Genomic DNA, 17,726 nt, shown 5'->3' with positions numbered 1-17,726 from the left:
GATTGTACCAGCGGCCAATTACCGGAGGCCAATCGGCGGAGGCCAGTTCGCGGTGCCAAATCGTCCTAGACCCATTTGCTCACGCCCTTAGACGTCATCTCACTCGAAATGAATTTCTCCTACCACCATTTTTTTTTTGATTTTATTTCTCCTGTTTGCTTCCTGTCCTTGGAGCGTCGACAGGCTATCCGACATATTGTATGAGGTCTATCAACCAATGCGGATCGACCTGTATAATTATATCACGCCACGTCTCTAACCCTTTAAGGTTGAATGATTCTAATATTAATATAATTAATACTACTTATTTAATATTATTATAATTACTTAGTAAACATTTTCATTATATTTGAATGGTAGCTAGGAGGAGGGTTACTTACTTATTCAAGACCAGCTGACTAATATACTAGAGGGCGATGATCCGGTCTTTTCGTACCCTAGAGGGGCCGTTTGCTGAAGGCATACAGTTCTGTCGGTATTACTACCTACCCCTTAAATACCCCCAAAAAGTTTGATTTTTAGCGGAATTCTGGACTTGATGACCCATCTCTACGACACTCCATTTACAATTTTTTTTATTCATTTATTATACCGTACAATATTTTAATAACACCGAACCGTACTTTACACTTAAATGCAATTTATTATTACTATGTAGTATGCTCAGGAGTGGCAACCGCACCCAAGCATTATATCATAATATTATTATGACTGGACACGGTGGCTTTGCTGGCAGGCTCTTTGAGCTTGGACCTGTAAGCCATCCGACATGTACCTACATGCTGAGGGGAAAATATGAGATGCCAACCATATCCTCAGGGAATGTCTACATATTATGTGATCCGAACTGCAGGAAATACTCTAAGGCGTGAAGATCTCTACACATAATTTTTGCCGTCCGTATGATTATCTTCGTTTTTCTTTGCTAGGTATATTATACACAATGTAACTTCATTTTCATTTCGTAATTTTCATGTGCTTTTCTCTCCCTGGCACTTTGCAATAAAGTATACTTATTAAACTCAGTCAGAGCCAGTGACGTCTCGAGATAAAATGCCGCCTCATTTTTTTTAATACATTATTTTTATCACCCTTTCATGAATCCAATATCTAAAAAATGTGAGTACACCGCACATAAGTGGGCATAATATGATTTATCTCACTCAATCGTATCCGCGTTTCTGCGCGGGCGTCCTTATTAAACTTATTACCAAGTACTTATAATAATTTTTCGATGACGAGTCACCGAAATTCTATAATTATATTCTTCCTACATATTCCGTTATGTAGGTACTCAAATTGTATTTATTTTATTTCTGCCACCGATCGTGTCACTCAGTTGCTTACACATTAGGTACTCCTTTGTTTTGTGTGAGGGTCTCGCAGCGACCTCCATTATCGGTTGAGACCTAACATTTAATACAGTACATTTTAAAAACCTTTTATTCTTCGGCATATTTTATTTTAACACATTTATAATTCATACATCTTTCGGTGTGGCCCAGAGATTTTTATAGAACCTGGTCGACCGAGTAGAAAGGAAGAGTTCATGAGGAAATTTAAGTTAATCCCTCCAAACCAAACCTGCCTGGACCACACTCGGTCGTAATCTAGGGTATCACCGGACACTACAGTGCCGATGTGAGGCATATATTTAATGTATGACTTGGAATGCCCTGGGAGCAGATGCCCAATACTGAGGTTGCTACGACCTTAGTGAGCTCTGACTGAGTTTAAAGAATTTACAATGGTTTATAAGGCCAACATCAGGTTAGTGTGACTTGAGCATTTCCTCCTGTTCGGAGCACCCACTCAGACATTCCCAGAGGATGTGGTTGGCTTCCTGTATTTCCCCGCCGCATGGACATGACGGATGGCTTGCAAGTCCAACTTCAAAGTGCTTGCCAGCGAACCCACCGTGGCCAGTTACAAATTGATTGGTGTGATGGTCGGAAGTCAAATATTTGCTTATCTCCAATCGCCATTTGATGTCTGGAAAAAACATATAAGTGTGACGGCACTCATTCAGACTAAGGAGGCCTCCACAAGCTCGTGCAATTCGCGGTGGTTTCAATATTTAGGTAAGTATGTTTCTTATGTAAAGAAGCCCGAAAAGGAAGGGATTTGTGGAATAATATTTCCGGTGTGTATCTTAAAATTGTTTAATTTAGGTACTTACATATTTTATTATTACATGTATGAATTACTACTAGGGAATCCAATCCCGAGCCAAAATTCTGATCCCGGGATTTCGGGATTACAATTTAAATAATCATGGCGTACTTATGGCCTTTCCGCTTCATAAATCTAATTAGTCAGGCAAATATGAAACTGCCGTAAAACGTATGAGGTCATGGTGGAATTACTTTGTTAAAACTGCGAAGCATTGTTTTTTTCCAATCTTTCTCATTTTTAATAATTTATGTGAAAAAATAAAATGAATCGGCAACTTACACATGGGTATAAATCAAACTTGATTCAAACTCAGTTTATTTCTAATGTAGTTATTTTTTATTAAAAGTATTTTTCCTGTTATATTTTCGCTTTTATCTTATGTTCCATAAAAATTGATAAAAAAAATCAATCCCGAAATCCCGGGATTAAGTTTATCAATCCCGGGATTCTGGGATTCGGGATCCCGGGATTGGAATCCCTAATTACTACTATCAAGTGTCTGGTTACATGGGTCTAAATTATAAAATATATCAAAATTTCTTCATGCCAGTAGATAGATACATGAAAAAAAATCTACTTTAAGGGCAACTCTTTAAATGAATAAAAATTGTGTCATATAAGTACTAAAAAAAAATAGGTAAAATTTTCGTTCCGTGTTTATTGTATCACTTAAAATATGCTTAAACGATATAACACAGATAACTGAATCAAAAGACCTATATTTTAATTGAAAATAATATTATTCTGACATTATTCGAAAAATATGACACCTAAATCTGGTAAATTTAAAATAGGAAGGTATCTGCCCAATGAAAGCTTGAAAAAAAGTTTGAAAGCAATCGGTTTTATTTTTAACTCTTTTACTATAATTTATAAAACGACAGTCCTCAATTATTAACAATATCAATACCTATTCTATATCATATAATTGATAATCTACATAGGCATTTTTTTTATTATAAAACATGAATACATTAAAGTAAAAAACATAACAGACAAACAAACGCCCAGACATTTACTTGAAGGCACATTTTTAAGACGACATTCTTTGAAAATAATATTACCTGTGTCCAGGTAGGCAGTATATCTGCGTTATTAATTCATTAATAGTACAATATACTTATTATTCTTAATTTAATAATATTATATTACAAATACTTTTTTATTTATGTTAAACCTACACACGTTTTAATTTTTTCTGCTTGAAACCGAGAAGTCGCTGAGAGATTCAAATATTGTATTAAGATAAAAACCACACAAATATTGATTGATTTGTAAAATATGTAGACAACGAGAAACTTCTTTTATTAAAGATCAGCAGGCATAATAATTCTCAATCTCCATCAATATTTAAAAAATTGGGCACCTTAGTAGGTACCAGCTGTCAAGTAAATAAAAACCTACCCAGTTTATCAATCAAGCTATTGAAACACTTAGATATACTCAGCAGATAAGTTACTTATTTTGTTTTCAATTTCATAATATCTTAAAATACCGACGTATTAATGCATAATAATATACACGATTAAACTTTATTATACTATAAAGTGAAAAAAAACACTGAAATATAATGTTTTTTTCATGCTTACATTTAATATTATTTTAAATATTTGTTGGAAATGTACGAGTAAATAAGTACCCATGTATACACAATAAATTAATTCATTGTGCACATCTTTAAGTTCTAAGGGAAGTATTTTTTCTTTTTATGAACATAATTCCTAATAATTGTCTCAATATATTATGTCAAGCGCGAAATTTATATAAGGTACAATTACTACATATTGCAATTTGCAAGGAGCGCTGACTGTCAGTAAGATATGTAAAGTAAGAGAAGAGAAAAGAACTAGCGGATTTTAAGTGCTGGAACGTCAAGTGGTTTTGACTAATTTGAACAAGAAATAGTACAACATATTATTATGTCCGTGAATGACCAAAATACCTTTATTGGCCATCCCTGGAAAAACAAAAGACAAAGTGCTATAGTTTTAAAGGTATAAATCACTGTCATTTTATGTCATTTAAGAGGATAAATTAGTATTTTTTGCAAAAACATCACGCATTAGTGTGGTTTTTTTTAAATATGTTTCATTTTATGTCTTTTGAGAACATTAATTTGCCGAAATCTTTTGAAACATATATCGCATTGATGTGGTTTTTCACCATTATGTATCATTTTATGTTTTTTAAGATTACCAATATCCAGAAAATTTTTGAAACACACATCGCATTGATGTGGTTTTACACCAGTATGTGTCATTTTGTGTCTATTAAGATTACTAATTTGATTAAAAGTTTTAAAACAGACATCGCATTGATATGGTTTTTCACCAGTATGCGTCATTTTATGTTTATTGAGACTCCGAATTCGATTGAAGGTTTTATAACACACATCGCATTGATGTGGTTTTACACCAGTATGTTTCATTTTATGTTTTTTAAGATTACCAATATCCAGAAAATATTTGAAACACACATCGCATTGATGTGGTTTTTCACCATTATGTATCATTTTATGTTTTTTGAGATTACCAATATCCAGAAAATTTTTGAAACACACATCGCATTGATGTGGTTTTACACCAGTATGTGTCATTTTGTGTCTATTGAGATTACTAATTTGATTAAAGGTTTTAAAACAGACATCGCATTGATATGGTTTTTCACCAGTATGCGTCATTTTATGTTTATTGAGACTCCGAATTCGATTGAAAGTTTTATAACACACATCGCATTGATGTGGTTTTACACCAGTATGTGTCATTTTATGTCTTTTGAGATCACCAATTTGCAAAAAGTTTTTTAAACACACATCGCATTGATGTGGTTTTTCACCAGTATGTATTATTTTATGTCTTTTGAGGTAACTAATATAATAAAAGCTTTTATAACACACTTCGCATTGATGTGGTTTTTCACCAGTATGTGTCAATTTATGTCTTTTGAGATCACCAATTTGCATAAAGTTTTTAAAACACACATCGCATTGATGTGGTTTTACACCAATATGAGTAATTTTATGTCTTTTGAGATGACAAATTTGCGAAAAGTTTTTAAAACACACATCGCATTGATGTGGTTTTTCACCAGTATGTATTATTTTATGTTTTTTGAGATAACCAATATCCAGAAAATTTTTGAAACACACATCGCATTGATGTGGTTTTTCACCAGTATGTGTCAATTTATGTCTTTTGAGATCACCAATTTGCATAAAATTTTTAAAACACACATCGCATTGATGTGGTTTTTCACCATTATGTATCATTTTATGTTTTTTGAGATCACCAATATCTAGAAAACTTTTAAAACACACATCGCATTGTTGTGGTTTCACACTAGTATGTGTCTTTTTGTGTCTATTGAGATGACTAATTTGATTAAAGGTTTTAAAACACACATCACATCGATGTGGTTTTTCACCATTATGTATCATTTTATGTTTTTTTAGATTAACAATATCTAGAAAATTTGTGAAACACACATCGCATTGATGTGGTTTTTTACTTGTGGGACTTGAGTTCATGCATGACGTAGTGTTGTGAATATTTAAATGATTCATAGTTTCAAACACTCCACAACAATTATTGCAAATAAAGTTACGTGGGAAATATGTAACTCTTCTCAAGATTATTCGAACCACCTTTGGCAAGTATAATTTTTGTACCTCCCGTTTGACGTTTGATTCATCTATGGTTATCTCTGAATGCTGTATCGTCATATTTTTTATTTTATTTGTTGCATGTCGTATTTTGTTCTTGACCAAGTTATTGTCAACCGCACCTTTTCTAACTGTGTCCAGTGGTTTACTGTGATGCGGTTCCGTGAAACATTGCTGGGTAGAAATCTAGGTACAAAAAGAATATTGTGGGCATATTCAGTTCAATAATATTAAACAAAATAAGTTATTAATGATAGGGTTCACTCACTAGGGTTAGGGAATACTCACGGTTGATCAACGCTATCAAATTATCCTAATTTACTTTACTAACAGTGTGATCAATAAGGAAAATCGCCGTATTTGAAGTGAGGTCATTCCAGTAGAAGACTTAGAGGCTTCATTGCATTCATAACATGACAAAAATGCACAGTGCAGATAGGTTTAATCGCTGGTGGCATTATCGGTATAAATTTCTTCAAAAATAAAGCCGGAGCACGCGGTACGGTAAATGGGTATCGTTACCAAACGACAATACGACAATCCGGTCGGCAGTACTAAAAAACAAGTGGCCCTAAATTTGCGTAAACAGTTGCAGAGGCCTTATCTCAAAAATGATTTTCGAGTGTTAATATCGATCTTTCGGATAAACAAAATAATTAAAACGTGTATAATATTTAAAATTCTATAGTGCTTCATAAACAACCATAATAATTGAAGTACCTGATCTAATGGCCTGTTTTGTGGATCAGAACAGCCGGGTTGAGAATTTTCATTATTGATTTGGCGGATTGCGTTGTCAACAAATTCCTCTTTGATGAAGATACCCTTATTATCGTTCTCAGACTTAATATTTATCAGAACGTATTCACGCATCTGGAAATAATATCATTAGTAAATAAAATGTTATATACAGTATCACCATAGTAATCAAGTGATTTTATAGTCACTGAGCGACATTCCTGCCCAATAATTTTTCATCGGTTTAACTCACAACATAGCATGCTGTTGTCTTCCTCTGTAAACATATTTTTAGATCTCGTCGCATGATGTCTAATGACGCGTCCAGACGTGTGTAATGTAAGATGTAATGCGAATTGTATGGACGGTACACGATCTCGACGGGAATCCTGTTGTTGTTCGAATGCACGAGCACTGTGATCGCCTTGTAATTTTAACAATTTAAAATTCTATAGGGCTTCATAAAGAACCATTATAATTGAACGTACACACCTGATCTAATGACCTGTATTGTGGATCGGAGCAGCCAGGTTGAGGACTCACATCATTGATTTGGCGGATTGCGTTGTCAACAAATTCTTGTTTGATGGCGATTCCTTTATTATCGTTCTCAGATTTTATATCGGTCAGAACGTATTCACTCATCTGGAAATAATATCATTATTAATAAAATTTTACAGTATCATCAGATTATAGTCGAGTGATTTTATACGAGACATTCCAGCCCGATAAACTGTCACTAGTCATGAGATGGCGGTGGTTTACCACAACACATAGCGTGTTGTTGTCTGCCTCTGAAAACATGTAGGTACTCAATTACCTTACCTCCTTACGATTTTATGTATACTAATTGAATAGGTAGCTGATTATTTTTTCCACAATTTGCACACATTGGTATAAGATTTACCAGTATAAATTGTGCGCTGAGTGAGAGCGCCACATGCTTATTAGAGTCCAATAGACATATCATTCAATACTTTTTATACTGCGATGGACTTGGATCTAAATTCGAACACCTGACGATTTATGCTAGTATATTTCAATTATATTTATTAACAAAAATTCACATAGTTTGCGTTTGACAGGTCGAATACATACTACCTATATTCATACATTTATCGCAATAGCTATGATCATCTTTATATATTATTATCCTACAGCTTTTCAAGGTTTTGGCGAGCGATTGTGTGCCTTATTCGTCATGTCCGATGGGCTCAAAAAAATAATCGGTTCTCGGATCGTTTAAAATTAGTTTTCTATAATTGACACCCGCATGATTAATTTCCATTCGAAATCGGTGATTTTTGTTTATTTCCCAATACATTTTCGAGCGACATGTGACTTTATTGACCGCGCACTCGGTTGGGAAAAAATTAACTTACTTGCAACACTGGTTTAATATCATACCAAATCATCATCAGCCAGGATCAATCTACTGCAGGATGAAGGGTTCCGCAATCTGATTCTACTACTAGCGGTTAAAGGAATATGTGATCTTACACCTATTTCTATCATCGTTATCAACATCGACCTGAACCAATCCACTGCTGGATAAAGGCCTCCCTAGCCTTATTCTTTCCTTTCTGTCATTTGAATTGCTATATTTATCAGTGATATTATTATCTACCTATCTATATATCGAGTGCTTAAAGTCAGACGTTATCTACAAAAAAGTGTTTTTGTTTTTTTTGAGATAACGTTATTTTTTATTGCTAAATGATAGTCAAACAACGTTATGTCAATCTTTTCTAATTTCATATTAAATCGACAGTAAAGTTTAACGTTTAAAAGTTTTCATATTTTTTTAAAACTATCCCTATAAATTTTAACATCATCATAAGCAAGATAAATGTACAATACACATTAAATTATAAAATATTTACATTAGGTTTTAAATTAACATTTCCTTTGTTAAGTTACAAGAATCTAAAATAACGATTTTTGGCTCTCCTGTAAAGTTGCACTTTTGTAGATAGTGTTGTTTGACACTAAGCCCTCGATATAATGCCATTAATATCACGAGCCTCAATAAATCCACTGCTGGATGAAGGCTTCTCTACGTTGATTGTATTCTTGACAGTATTGAATTTCTATATTTATTAAAAATGCTATTGTTTTTAACTACATATTTATATCGTCATCATAATCATCATCATCAACCAGGATTAATCCACTGCTCAATGAAGGGTTCCGCAACCTGATTATACTACTAGCGGTTAAACGATTCCTATATTTATCAAAATTGTTGATATTATATTTACCCATTCATAATATCGTCATTATCATCATCAACCAAGATCAATCCACTGCTAGATGAAGGTTATTTCAACCTAATTCTACTCTACTTGGTCATGTAAATTGCTATATTTTATATATATACCTACCCATTAATATTGTCATTGCTTATCGTCATCAACCTATATCAATCCACTGCTGGATGAAGGCCTCTTTAAGCTGATTCCACATCTTTAAGTCTTATAAATTCCTATTCTTATCAGAATTGTTCTATTCATCTCAGATATAATATGTATTGCTTCAGTATTTATCAACATTTGCTTTGATATGAATGTCCCGCACCGGGAAACTATATTGTTTTCGGTTAATTTTTAATGCAAATTTTGATTTTTTAAATATTATTCTATAGCTGCAAGCATTTATTTTTTATAGACAAAGAAAAAAATAATCTTTAAATTTATTTTTTACACTGTTAACCTTCTTCTATTACCTCAATGGGTCCCGAAGGAGATTAATATCATGTTATATTGTATCGCTATTTATGATAATCACATAATATATTGCTAAATATTCGAATGATTGAGATGTATAATTATTTATCATATTTCACTGCACATACCTACACATATATTGTATTAAAATTAAAATATCAGTGGTAGTAATCGGCGATTGCCAGCTGTTCTGATGGGATAGCAGCCTTAGGTGGTGTAAGACGATATTGTGAACGCCAGACTCCTGAATAGACTACGCATATGAACCCAAATTTATATTGGCAGTGACGATTTGCAAATCGTAAAATTGACAAATTAGCGATATGTCAAACTGTCTGACGTGAATAAAAATCCCATCCCGAAGGGAAACCAATGGCGCCATCTATGCATACTTCACAATTATATTAAAATCCAACACCGCCAAGCCGTCTGCGAGACCTAGCGAGACAGACTGGCGACCACCAGCTGCCTCAGCTAGTGGGTTTTTAATATGTGTTAAAAAAAATAATGCTGAATTCAGTGTGACAATACGAGTACACTGCTTGCGAGTCATAATGAATAAAAGTAATCAATAAATAGCTACTGTATCAGATATCAATCATTATTAATAGTTATTCGCTGGATTAATAAAACTTGTCTTTATCGTGTTTCCAGAATACCCGCAACACTTATATTCGAAAGAAACAGTCAGACAGCCTTTCAATATCGAAGTCTTTAATCGTTGCAGAAAATAATACTCAACTGTCAATAGTGAATACGATGCACTTTGTTCACTCAATAACAATAATATGTTGTTTTACTAAAGTATTTTGATATCAGTACCTACGTAATGTAGGTGCGTAAATAGCTAAGTAAGCACCTATTTTGTTTTTGGATTTCTGATTTCGTAATCGATGGAAAAACCACTGTATAAACCATTTTTGTTTTTGCCCAGTACCAGAATAATGGTAATGTTTGTAAGTTTGAAGAATATTCTTGCCAATTTTCAACAAAATTATGAATACCAACGCCTAAGTAAATAAAATCTCACTTACATCAATAAGGTTTCTAATATTGCTGTCGTCCTCGATATATTCCTGTTTGACTGACACGTCAGATCTACCTTTGCTCTTGAATTGGTTTTTGTCAATGCATTGGTATGCACCGTCGCTGTTTTCCTCCGCCGTTTTGTCAAGCAGTGTGACATCGTTTGTTTCGGTTTTCACTTCCATTATAAACGATATTTAACACAAAATCTTGCAATACCTTCACTTCGCCACGTGATAATTTACTGACCATAGACAAATATACTCAAATTGTCTACCATAGATATTATGAATTGGATTTAGTGCTGCCATTTTTTATCACATTTGAGGACTTGTTTTTCAATAATTGTAGGTAGAGTAGCTAACGTATTTCAAATGATGTCCGAAAATTGGTACGTATGCAGTAGGCACGTATACACCGTGAAATTTATCGGAAATAATATTATAATTTGGTCGTTTTTTAAAGAACGCCCATTCTCTTTGTGTCTTGAGAGAATAATTGAGAACTGAGGAATACAAACGTCGGTATTACGGAAAATAATGCTAAAATATCACCTCCATAATGGCGATTGACATCCGAGACTACCCTTTATTCCTATCGGATTTCATACTCATATATTAAAAAATAACATCAAATAGTACCTATCCAGTCATTTTATTCATCGATCGAGTAACATCACATAATCAAATCGTTCGAATTAAGTTTAATAATAATATGTAACACATTGCAAATAGATGTATTTGCACAATAATTAATGCAACGAGGATACTTTCAACCAGTAGATGTACAAAGTTCCTATTTGGTCAGATGAAGAAAATGTGGACGAAGGGTGTCCATGACTGATCTATTGAAAACCCTAAAGAAGTTTATTCCAAAAATACGTATTTTCCCTCTATTTTGAAATGCGTTGTTGATAACATTAAACCGGGATATCTTATAAAAATCGTTTCAGGACATGACGTGGTCTCTTAACCGTTAATAAAAACGCTGTTCATTGTATATAAAGCTTACCCACCTAGCAAAACTAATTTTAACTAAACAAAATGATAAGATTATAATATTATCATTAATATTTATGTAGCGAAAGTGTGACCTTTGATTTTTTCAACATGGTCGTTGGTGAAGATAGAATACAAATTGTTTACTATTATTAATAATACACGACAGATACCTAGGCAGCGAAAAAAATTCTAAAATATCATATGTTTTGTATCAATTGTGGCACTATTTTAAAACGTCATCACAAAATGAAAAAGCCAGTGCAGTATTTGAATGCAGTTCACTCCCGGAAAATCACATCGACACCCCAAATTAAACAGATTCACGAACCAACTACCAACCCCTTAAATACCCCCAAAAGTTGAGATTTTTAGCGGCATTCTGGACTTGATTGAGACCTCCATTCGATGATTTTGGACAACAAGAAAATAAATGATTAAATTTCCTCACTGTCATGCTTAGAACGTGGCAACCGCACCAAGCGGGTTAGAATCATAGATCATAATATTATCCCGAGCATCATATCATATTATTATGACTGGAAATGGTGGCTTCGCTGGCAGGCTCTTTGAGTTTGGACTTGCAAACCGTCCGATATGTAGATGCTGAGGGGAAATACTGGTAACGTCTCTAGTTAAAATGCTGCCTCCAGGCAGCGGCAAAATGCCGCCTCATTTTTTTTAATACATATTATTTTTATCATCCTTTCATGAATCCAATATATAAAAAATGTGTTGTATAGATATATTACTAACAAAATATGACTAATCGAAAATCTGCAAGTGTGGTCTCTGATTTCTGGTCACCAGGGACGTTGAAGGGTAACGGAATTTAACTACATATCATCAATCCGATAAAACCAGTAAGCCGATTTTTTTAATGGAAAGAATATTTATTTTCATTATTACTAAGTTTATGTAGCTATTTCTATATCTTCCCTATTCCAAATGATTTTCCTCGATTTACCGTCCTGCGAGAAACTGCGTCCCCAAGCGACCCTCAATCTGCCTACCCCCACGGGACGTTACTGGCCAGAGTTCACTTTGAGCATAAAAACCTAAGTCTTGGTCTACATCTTCTCCTAGTCCAATAATTGGACTTAAACCATTACTTAATGGACCTTAACAACTACTGTTTCACATGCGTCACATCAGCGACGTCCCTAGACAAATGTCGCCTCTAAGCAGCGCCAAATTGCCGCCCCATTTTTTTACACATTTTTTTATCATCCTTTCATGACGCCAATATCTAAAAACGTGTTGTATGGATACATTACTAACAAAATATATACCACTAACACATAAAATTAAATTTATGAATATTTTTTTAATGTGAGGATTTTTTGACGTTGGTAATATAGTGGGTTCTTACATGTCATTTTTGCTATACATTAATGTGCGATGCATTCATTTGCTCTGTTTTGAGGAATTAAATTCCATGGGCACTGGTTAATAAGTCACAATGTATTTATCGGACATCGAAAGACAACGGAAGTAAACTAAACATAGCGAACCCGACAAAAAATTAGAGTCAAGTGAGCTGATTTTTTTAATGTAAAGATATTTTCGTTGTCACCAAAATTAGGTATCTAGCTATTTCTATATATACTAAATGATTCTCTTCGGTTTGCCGTCCTTCGAGTAACTGCCGCCCACAAGCGACGCTCAATCTGCCTACCCCCACGGGACGTCACTGCGTCACATCACCAATAATTGTAGGGTCCCGAGATACTCTTGATTTAGACCGAGTGTGGTGCGGGGATAGTTTCAATGGAGGGGGCTTAACTTCAATGTCATCGCTAAGGGCTCAGCCATTGCCGACTCAAATAGAAAGCCGATACATTCACAACGACTGGTCATACTTTTTCCGCCCCTCCCGTTGTTGCCTATGGATGAACTTTCTTTGTTCTATAGAGTGCTCATGCTGATGCGTTTGTCTTGTTCACACAGGGAATGGTTTGATTTGAATAGATAAGTTACATAATACTACAAAATGTAATGCATAGATCAATGCTACATAATTTTTTGAAAACGATATTACCATCCATTTTTGTGTGAAGGACTAGTCTGACTTTGATTGCTGATGAATAACAGGAATGTATATTATTTATTAATAACACTGAGAGTCAATATATCGTGGGTATTCTGCGAAAAAGCACTAAGTCAAAATTTTGCTGTTTTGATTTAATGATGAGGTAATCTTATTAAGAGTACGCTCTATAGTCTACAAAAACACACACAGTCACATCTATAAAACTGGCGAAGATAATTTATGTTATAAGTCAAAAATACATACATCTATTCAGAGAAAAAGCACTAAATGGACTTAGTGCATTTGCTTCTCTCATTCTTATGCTATATTCACAAAATTCTGCGTGCGAAACTGCACTAAGTCATACTCAAAGCAATATCGCAGAAAGGAATTTGCCTTTTATGTATATAAAAAAAGTTAAGACCGTCCAAACTTTCAAACTCGATTATCTCAAAACTAGTATTTTTGACTTAATGCTTATTCGCAGAATACCCACGATATTTGATTTAAGATTTTTTATAATTCAATTTGATACGAGAACGGGCGAATCAATATGTCAAGCAATCTGTGATCTGATTTTTACAGCTGAAAAGTGGACCACCGGTTGCTCGTGCAAAAAGTTATGCTCAGGCTTTATTAATCTAAAGATGGCGGTGGCTCAGTCTAAAAGGACTGCATTACAGCCGTAAGAAAAGAATGAAGTACTTTTCTGAAGTTACCTAAGAAATCGATCTTCTCAGGTCGCTGAAAAGTGTTCCATTGAAGGTTGCGTTCGTATGTCGTTACAAAAGAATTTATTTTACATAGGTAATGAAAGGCTTTAATAGATTGGCAAAGATGAAGTAGATTGGTTAATTAAGTACTATAGCACGCTTTATTAAATGGCGTCCTTATTAAATTTTGTTGGTTTAATAATTTTATGATGCACGAGTCACCGAAATTCTATATTCTTCCTACATATTCCGTTATGTACTCAAATTGTATTTATTTTAGTTCTGCCAACTACCGTGTCACTCAGCTGCTTACCCATTACTCCTTTGTTTTGGATGAGGGTCTCGCAGCGATCTCTATTATCGGTTGAGACCAGTGACGTCCCGTGGGGGTATGCAGATTGAGCTTCGCTTGGGGGCGGCAGTTACCCAAAGGGCGGCAAATCAAGGAGAATCAGTAGGTATACATAGAAAGCTACCTAAACTTAGTAATAACGGAAATATCTTTCCATTAAAAAATACAGCTCACTGGTTGTGGTAGGAAACATTTTTAATAAATAAGTTTTAACAGGACTTTATTTTTTGGTCGGGTTCGCGATGTTTAGTGTACTTCCGTTGTCTTTGGACGTCACGTTCTTGGTGAACAGTAATGCATACCTAATTTAAAACTTATCCAAATATGTTTGCCAGTCACTCGCGAGTTTTTGAAATTGTCATGTGTATTTTTAAATGTATCTACATATCTGAAACCGAATACTCACAATATTGTCTATTGAAGCAGAGATCGCATTTAAATTAGATTTAGTGGTATACTTATATATTGTTAGTAATTTATCCATACAACACATTTCTTAAATAGATGAGTCATGAAAGGATGATAAAAAGTATGTATAAAATAAATTAGCGGCATTTTGGCACTGCCTAGGGGCGGCATCTTGCTTAGGGACGTCACTGGTTGAGACCTAACAATTCGGCGATATGAGGCATCTATTTAATGTATGATTTGGAATGTCCTGGGAACAGATGCCCAATACAGAGGTTGCTATGCTCTAATTGAGCTGTGACTGAGTTTAAAGAATTTACAATGGTTTATAAGGCCAACAGCAGGTTAGTGCGACTTGAGCACTTCCTCCTGTTCGGAGCACATACCTACTCAGACATTCTCAGAGGATGTGGTTGGCATCCAGTGTTTCCCCTCCATATGGACATGTCGGGCGGCTTGCAAGTCAAACCTCAAAGTGCTTGCCAGCGAACCCACCGTGGCCAGTTACAAATTAATTGGTGTGATGGTCAGAAGTCAAATATTTGCTTATCTCCAATCGCCATTTGATGTCTGGAAAAAACATATAAGTGTGCGGCACTTAATTCCCCTGTCTTCCACGCCGCGTCGAAAGACGACTCCTACCGAGTACGAGCTTGACAGGGAAATTCTTCGGTCATTCAGACTAAGGGGGCCTCCACAAGCTCTGACAATTTGCGGCGGTGTCAATATTAAGCTTAGCATGTTTTTTATGTAACGAAGCCCGAAAAGGATGGGGTATGTGGATGAATAATGCCAGTGTGTATCTTAAAATAGTTATTTTAAAATTGTTTAATTTACGTATTTACATATTTTATTATTACATAGATGAATTACTACTATCAGGTGTCTGGTAACATGGGTCCAAATTATAAAAATATCTTCATTCCAGTAGGTGGATAAGTGAAAAAATTCAACTTGGGCAACTCTTTCAATGAATAAATATTGTGTCATATGAGTAGGTACAAACAAAAAATAGGTAAAATTTTCGTTCTGTGCTTATTATATCACTTAAAATACGCTTAAACGGTATAACACAGATAACTGAATCAAAAGACCTAGATTTTAATTGAAAATTAATTAATTAACCCTTTTACTATAATTTGTAGAACGACAGTCATCAATTATTGACAATATCGGTACCTATTCTATAATATATAATTGATAATCTACATAGGCGTTTTTTTATTATAAAACATGAATACATAGAATTAAAAAACACAACAGACAAACAAACGCCCAGAATTTAACTTGAAAAGCACCTTTTGAAGACGATATTCTTTGAAAATAATATTACCTGTATCCAGGTAGGCAGTATGTTTTCGTTATTGATTTATTAATAGTACAATATACTTATTATTCGAAGTTTAATAATATTATATTATAGATATTTATGTTAATACACATGTTTAAATTTTTCTACTTTAAACCGAGAATACGCTGAAAGATTCAAATATTGTTTTAAATATAAAATCACGCAAAGATTGATTGATTTGTAAAATATATTTAATTCAAACAACGAAAAACTTCCTTTATTTAAGATCAGTCGGCATAATAATTCTCAATCTCCATCAATATTATAAAAAAGGGTACATTAGTAGGTACCAGCTGTCAAGTAAATAAGTACTTACTTAGTTTATCAATCAAGCTATTGAAACATTTAGATATACTCAGCAGATAAATTACTTGTTTTGTTTGTAATTTCATAATATATAATACCGACGTATTTATGCATAATAATATACACGTTTAAACTTTATTATAATATTAAGTGATGAAATATAATGTTTTTTCATTCTAACATTTAATATTATTTTAAAAAGTTGTTGGAAATGTAAATAAGTACCCATGTATACACAATAAATAAATTAATTGTGCACATCTTTAAGGTTTAACAAGGGAAGAATAATAATTGTCTCAATACCTATAATATTATAACAAGCGCGAAATTTATATAAGGTACAATTATTACTAAGTGGGTAGACACATATTAAACTGACTTGTCTAGTTTTTCTACCAAATCGTTGAGTACTTCTATTCCTTTACGAATTTAATTTGGCCATGCGTCGTCCAATTGTACCGGCACCCAAGTGTAACAGCGTCCAATGGTCCGGGAGCCAATTATCCCGGGTCCAATTATTTTAAAAGCTAATTAAATAAATACGCCCTAACTGAAACTTGGTGAAAAAATACTGTTGAGAGACAATCGTGATTACAAATGTCTCACTTTATTTTTACGCAACTCAGTACTAGGCGGTTCAAAATTGTCTACAAATATAAACCAATATATTTTTCATTTGCCATAGTGGAAAAAAATCCTTTGCCTCATTGTGATAGTGCTATGTCTTTGGTTTTTTTGGAAAAAATGTAGGAATGACGCATATGGGGAAATAAAAAATGAAATATAAATTGTACTGGTGATGTACTTTCTCACAGAAAGGTCCCTCTGTTAACGATACAAAAATACAAGCAGCATTGCCGCGTATTCCGCAGTCGGTTCGGTGCCATTGACGAGGGAAAGCGTGCAAGCTGTGGGGAGTCATAGGAGTGAGCGGCAAAGAGCGCACTGCGGGCGGCAACGCTGTTGCAATTTGCAAGGAGCAGTGACTGTCAGCAAGACAGGTAAAGTAAGAGAAGAGATAAGAACTAGCGGATTTTAAGTTCTGGAACGTCAAATGGTTTTGACTCGTTTGAACAATAAATAGTACAACATATTATTATGTCCGCGATTGACCAAAATACCTATACTGGCCATCCCTCAAGAAACAAAAGACGAAGTGCTTTAGTTTTAATGATATACAACCACTGTCATTTTATGTCATTTAAGAGGATAAATTAGTATTTTTTGAAAAACACCACGC

The 17,726-nt window shown here is 34.1% G+C and overlaps 2 protein-coding genes across 2 annotated transcripts; both read right to left on the bottom strand.

Moving 5' to 3' along the window:
* Positions 1–1,771: 1,771 nt before the first annotated feature.
* Positions 1,772–6,112, bottom strand: LOC147076811 (uncharacterized). The gene is made up of 2 exons (XM_085941606.1): positions 4,708–6,112; positions 1,772–1,992 (listed from the first exon to the last, which is right to left on the bottom strand). The coding sequence occupies exons 1-2, from the start codon at positions 5,894–5,896 to the stop codon at positions 1,772–1,774; spliced, it is 1,410 nt and encodes a 469-aa protein (XP_085797732.1). The 5' UTR covers positions 5,897–6,112.
* Positions 6,113–6,354: 242 nt separating this feature from the next.
* LOC147076810 (uncharacterized) lies at positions 6,355–10,816 on the bottom strand. The gene is made up of 4 exons (XM_085941605.1): positions 10,335–10,816; positions 7,067–7,219; positions 6,557–6,709; positions 6,355–6,390 (listed from the first exon to the last, which is right to left on the bottom strand). Exons 1-4 carry the CDS (start codon positions 10,509–10,511, stop codon positions 6,355–6,357), a joined length of 519 nt encoding a protein of 172 aa, XP_085797731.1. The 5' UTR covers positions 10,512–10,816.
* Positions 10,817–17,726: the final 6,910 nt, after the last annotated feature.

Source organism: Rhyacophila brunnea, unplaced genomic scaffold (genome assembly GCF_057557595.1).
Source record: "Rhyacophila brunnea isolate RB1 unplaced genomic scaffold, BYU_Rbru_1.0 scaffold_13, whole genome shotgun sequence".
In the NCBI taxonomy this organism is placed as follows: Eukaryota; Metazoa; Arthropoda; class Insecta; order Trichoptera; family Rhyacophilidae; genus Rhyacophila; species Rhyacophila brunnea.
The sequence above is the reverse complement of the archived record's forward strand: the minus strand, read 5'-3'. Positions and strand labels throughout refer to the sequence as shown.